Raw genomic sequence first — 5,614 nt, 5'->3', positions numbered from 1 at the left:
TGTGAGCATACGGATGTGCTTGTCTTTATTCGACTGATTATCTCTGTGAATAAGTTACCACTTGTTTTATCTTCTGTTCACAAAGTACTGCTTTTTGAGTAGTTGCACAAGCATAAAATCCACTTATCACAGTGCGTTGGGGGACACTGCGGGCGGGTGAGTATAAAACCAGAGCGTTAACCCGACAGAAGAGAAAAAGTGCCAAGGAAAGGCATCATCTGCTAACTCCACAGAACGACACTGACGCTGAAATGGAGACAACAGCACAGGAAAAGAAGCATGCAGGTAGTTCTAACTCTAATATCACCTGATTTGAAGTACATTTTATATAATAACTACAAAACATTTCCTTTAGGGCATAAGAAGTCAAAGCACACAGAGCAGGTGGACCAGCACTTTACTGATGTGCACGGTCTGCCTTGCATTGAGAAGATTGTGCGCTCAGTTGAGGAAACTCCTGAGCCAATTACAACCAATATCATCGGCAAAATCCCAGAGTGGATCAACGGGAACTTCCTCAGAAATGGACCTGGAAAGTTTGAGATTGGGAACCAAAAGTAAGTTGTTTTAAAGCAAGAAGTCTCAACACAGCAGGAGAAGAAAATGTGTTTTACTTTTTTGCACCAGGTTTAATCACTGGTTTGATGGCATGGCTCTACTACATCAGTTCAAAATTGCAAATGGTGAAGTGACCTACAAAAGCAGATTCCTGTCTAGCAGCAGCTACCAGGCCAACAATGAAACCAACCGTATTGCAGTATCTGAATTTGGAACTCTGACTATGCCGGACCCCTGTAAAAACTTCTTCCAGCGCTTCCTGTCTCGATTTGAGCTTCCAAGTAAGTATTACATTGAAAATAAAACAAAATAATTGCAATTTAATCTTAAAACGTATCTATGGTTTATCTTTGCAGAGCCAACGGACAATGGTAATGTGAGCTTTGTGACATATAAAGGGGATTATTATGTAAGCACTGAAACCAACTTTATGCACAAGGTCGACCCAGAGACACTAGAGACGATCCAAAAGGTAAAGCTGACAGTGCCTGAGTGGAGTTAGGTCAACTCATAAAGATATAAACTCATAAACATGAAAACAAATGCTACTGCTGCTCTTCACTTGTAGGTGGATTGGAGCAAATTCATAGCTGTAAATGGAGCCACTGCGCACCCTCACACAGAGCCTGATGGCACCACTTACAACATGGGGAACTCCTACTCCCCTAAAGGTAGTTAAAAGTTTACACATTTCTATTGTGTCGTGTCTATTCTTCTGACAGGCTCATGAACCTGTTACATGATTGTACAGCTGTCATATGTTGTGTCACTGCTCTTACAGGGTCACATTACAACATCATCCGAGTCCCTCCAACCAAGACAAGTGAAGAGGAAACTCTAGAGGGCGCCACAGTCCTCTGCTCTATCCCCTCAAAGGACAAAAGCAAACCCTCGTACTACCACAGCTTTGGTGCGCCAGCTGCACTGTAAACAATCAAGAAATGTACATTTTTAAGTCCTAACTAAATTCCTGTCTTTTCAAAACAGCAATGTCCGAGAACTATGTGGTGTTCATTGAGCAGCCGATTAAAATGGACCTGATGAAGATCGTGACAGGGAAGCTGACAGGAAACAGCATCAGTGACAGCATTTATTGGGACCCAAAGCTCAACACCATCTTTCATGTTATCAACAAACAGACTGGAAAAGTAATGCATTTCGAAGCATTGTCTCCTCTAATTTCAAATAATACAACATTCTAACGCCTGCGTTTCTACTTCCAGGTGAGCTCTGTCAAATACTTGGCAAAGCCATTATCTACATTTCATCAAATCAACGCTTATGAAGAAGGTGGCCTTTTAATCCTGGACATGTGTGTGTCTGACGATGGCAAAGCAATCAATAACTACAATGTGCAAAACCTCCGCAAAAGTGGAGAGGCTCTTGACGAGGTTTGGCAAATTCCACACTGTTTATTCGATCATTTCAGGACAATGTTGTTGATCACAGTTTTCTTTCTTTAGGTGTACAACACACTTTGCAGAGTCTTCCCAAGGAGATTTGTTTTACCTCTCAATATAGAAAATGACACTCCATATGACCAGAATTTGAACAACCTTCCCGGCAGCACTGCAACTTGCATTAGGACTTCAAAACACAAGGTAGTTGCCACTGTGTTGTATATTATCTCAGCAAATATGTTACAAACTTAGTAGCACCATTTCATCCATACAACATTTATCATTATCTATTGAGACTTTAAAGTATATTATCGTAGAGGTGTAGTATTTATATTTTCTGCGTCACATTGAGTAGGTCCAAATGTAGACAGTAGAAATATTTTTATCAATAACAACAACAACTTTATCACCAATACCAATTTGTTATCCAGCTTGTATTCAGACTATGGGAAAGAATTCTGACTATTTTCTATTTACTTATGAGACATTAGTGTAAGTGTGCCCCTTTTTTTATGTCTAAATGATGGGACGTGTGTTTTGCAGGTGTTTTGTACTCACGAGGACTTGCACGGGGAGGAGCTGCATCAGTACGGAGGCCTGGAGTTCCCTCAGATCAACTATGGCCAGTACAACACCCACCCGTACCGCTACTTCTACGGCTGTGGCTTCAGGCACCTAGTGGGCGACACCCTGATCAAGATGGATCTGCAAGGGAAGCACATGAAGGTAGGTTTAATTAACTCCAATTAAAACCCAGAGGATGTCAAGTTTAAAGTGGTAGTGACTCACGTTCTCTTCTAGGTGTGGGAGGAGCCAGGTCTGTACCCATCTGAGCCCATCTTTGTCCCTTCACCTAATCCTACAGCAGAGGATGATGGGGTCGTTCTATCTGTGGTGATTACTCCAAATGAGGTCAGTTAAACATTTTTAAAGCCGCCTTTGAGATATCAAATTTGTTGGTTTCAAAAGATCCAGTAATTTCAGATTTTTGTGGTGGAAAAACTGACATATGGTTTGTTTTCTGTTAGGACAAGAGCACGTTTCTTCTGGTCTTAGACGCTCAGACATTCAATGAAGTGGGTAGAGCTGAGGTGCCAGTCAATATTCCCTATGGTTTTCACGGGGCATTTAACAACAAAGCATAATTGTTCACAAATTTAAATCTTTTCAGACCTTTTAATTGATGTGCAGTTTTATGCATTATGTATTTCTTATTGACATTCTGTTTTTATTCTTTGTGTGTATGGTTTTGTTGTAATGTATTGTTGTAAATATGTTGGTATTTCTTATTTAACTGAAGACAGAGGAATGTGTAAACTCCTTAAAGCACCAACCTTACAGACAATGATTAAGCTGAGGTAAATATCTGGTTCATTTTAAGTTCAGCTGATTGTATGATATGGCAGTTGATAATCAATTGAACCGATTAGGGAAAAAGACTGACAAGAACATAGATTGTACATAATAAAAGTGTGTTTATGGCCAAATCAGTGTACTACTTCATCAGTATTGTCTCAATAAAGTTAGTGTTAATGTAAATGCATTACTTACAATGTTTTATTAGATTAAATAATCCACTTTTAAGTAACACTGCTTAACATGACAAACAAATATGTACGTAGATGTTTACAACGCACACACAAAGAGAACACAATAAAACTAAATGTGAATTTTCAGCAGACTAATACTATTGCCCCATTACAACGTTTACCCTTAATTACAAACTAGTTTATCAGAAATCAACGCCAGTGTTTGTCTCAGAAGCTTTTTCTTCTCCTTAAGATGAGCCTCCAGGTTTCGGGCTTCTGTCACAATGCCATCCAGCTCCTGCATCATGGACTGGTCTGCAGTCGCCTTCTCACTGTCACAAAAAAAACAAAAAAAAAACAGCAGTATTCTGACAGTAATCTACATTCTCGCAGACACTGACAGCATGTTCACTTTTACTAGAGAAATCAGTAGTGAATGCATGTGTCCAGGGGGTGGTGCTTATGCAAATTAAAAAGTATTTGAGGATATTTAGCAGCCACAATATACATTTATGTTTAAGGTACAAAAATTATACATTTGGAAAACTTGTTAGCTGTTATTTTTGACCTACCATAAAATATCAGCAAATTTTGTGAATAGATCATTGATCTCACAGCTTACATCTAGAAAGAAGATTGGCTTATTTGAAACCAAAAGTTTGTGTTGTGCATAAATATATACAATTGTCTTAGTTTATACCGTGTAAAGAGGCTGTACTGACCTGCAGTGGCAGCGTCAAATAAATGTGTTGGGGTGAGGGGTGATTGCTTGCAGGTTTTTTTTTTAGGTGGCAATTTTTCTCTTGCAGAAGGTGGGGGCTCCATCTAAAGCAAACAAAACAAAATACAATTGTGACAAGTTACTTTTCTATTTTTGATAAAACAAATGAATAAAATAAATAATATAGCAAAAATCAAAAGATGTGGTTAGGTTGAGAATAAATGTACTTGTGATTGTGGAAGTGTGAAGTGATTGGACTGAGCTGATGTTTACGTTACATCAGTAGAAATCAGTCAGGCCTAGTTATAGAAAAAGACGAAGTTTAAATCTGTCAACTGTACGAATCGTTATAGTTATAGAAGGCCAACTTATTTTAACAGATTCATGGGTGGGTCTTTCTAATTAGCTAAACTAGAGGTGTAGATATTCTCATTAATAGAAATGGTGTGTTTTATTGACTAAGATCATGTAATGTCTTGAGTTTTACTGATCTAAAATAAAAATCTGACAGTTGTGAGTTGATTTGCCTCTGCAGACCCAGCCTCACTGGGCTCTTTTCTGTAGGTGACTGTTCTCTTTTTTACAGGTGGAGTGGACGGTTTATCTGGCATCTGTGCAGCTCTTTTCTCAGCTCAAAATCACTGCAAAAATGATACAATAATTAACAACAAGGCACATTAACTATTTACTCTACTAAGCTAACAGTTAATGAAATGAGTAAGTTAGCTACAGTAAGCTAACAGTTAATAAAATGAGTAACAGTTAGCCACAGTAAGCTAACAGTTAACTAAATGAGTAAGTTAGCTATAGTAAGCTAGCAGTTAACTAAATGAGTAACAGTTAGCTACAGTAAGCTAACAGTTAACTAAATGAGTAACAGTTAGCTATACTAAACTAACAGCTAACTAACTTAATTTCATTTGGAAAACATAACATTAAGATGGCAAAAAATGTTACAACATTTTACATTAACTTATAAGGCAAATTACTTACAAGATATGGTCTGTTCAAGTTTTAAATAACAAAAGATGACACAAATATGAGTCTTTTTTATCAGTGATTCATTAAAATCACTGTTTAAAAAACGTGGTGCATTTAGGTGCCCATGGAGAAAATATAAGATTCTGTAATAGGCTGCGTGAGTATCCGATATCGTCACAACAGCTGGAAATTGTTTATAATTTGTGGAAAATAAAGTTACAATTTGAAAAGATATATTGTATTTACGTATTCACATTGATACCGAAAGATGTGTTTACTAAAATATTTGTTATCTCATTATCCATACATTTTATTGGCACTAGTTTCCGTTACTCCCATGACCAGTGAACAGCCCCCCCGCCACCGCGCTGCAGTTCCGCCTTCCGCCGCTAGAGGGAGCTCTTCAGTGTTACCTCATCCTCACA

At 38.1% G+C, this 5,614-nt stretch overlaps 1 protein-coding gene across 1 annotated transcript; it reads left to right on the top strand.

The window, feature by feature from the left end:
- The first annotated feature begins 249 nt into the window (after positions 1 to 249).
- bco2b (beta-carotene oxygenase 2b) lies at positions 250 to 3,500 on the top strand. The gene is made up of 12 exons (XM_033977362.2): positions 250 to 285; positions 356 to 557; positions 628 to 839; positions 915 to 1,030; positions 1,127 to 1,229; positions 1,340 to 1,468; positions 1,546 to 1,706; positions 1,782 to 1,949; positions 2,022 to 2,159; positions 2,502 to 2,684; positions 2,760 to 2,870; positions 2,987 to 3,500. Exons 1-12 carry the CDS (start codon positions 252 to 254, stop codon positions 3,101 to 3,103), a joined length of 1,674 nt encoding a protein of 557 aa, XP_033833253.1. The 5' UTR covers positions 250 to 251; the 3' UTR covers positions 3,104 to 3,500.
- Positions 3,501 to 5,614: the final 2,114 nt, after the last annotated feature.

The sequence above is a fragment of the Periophthalmus magnuspinnatus genome, chromosome 13 (assembly GCF_009829125.3).
Source record: "Periophthalmus magnuspinnatus isolate fPerMag1 chromosome 13, fPerMag1.2.pri, whole genome shotgun sequence".
Lineage (NCBI taxonomy): Eukaryota > Metazoa > Chordata > Actinopteri > Gobiiformes > Gobiidae > Periophthalmus > Periophthalmus magnuspinnatus.
The sequence above is the reverse complement of the archived record's forward strand: the minus strand, read 5'-3'. Positions and strand labels throughout refer to the sequence as shown.

What these genes read in the sequence shown, in the direction of transcription:
- bco2b (XM_033977362.2), top strand. Translation starts at nt 252, where the DNA reads ATGGAGACAACAGCACAGGAAAAGAAGCATGCAG. An exon ending in GAACTCCTACTCCCCTAAAG is followed by an intron (nt 1,230 to 1,339) that starts GTAGTTAAAAGT and finishes CTGCTCTTACAG; the next exon opens with GGTCACATTACAACATCATC. An exon ending in CTCGTACTACCACAGCTTTG is followed by an intron (nt 1,469 to 1,545) that starts GTGCGCCAGCTG and finishes TTTTCAAAACAG; the next exon opens with CAATGTCCGAGAACTATGTG.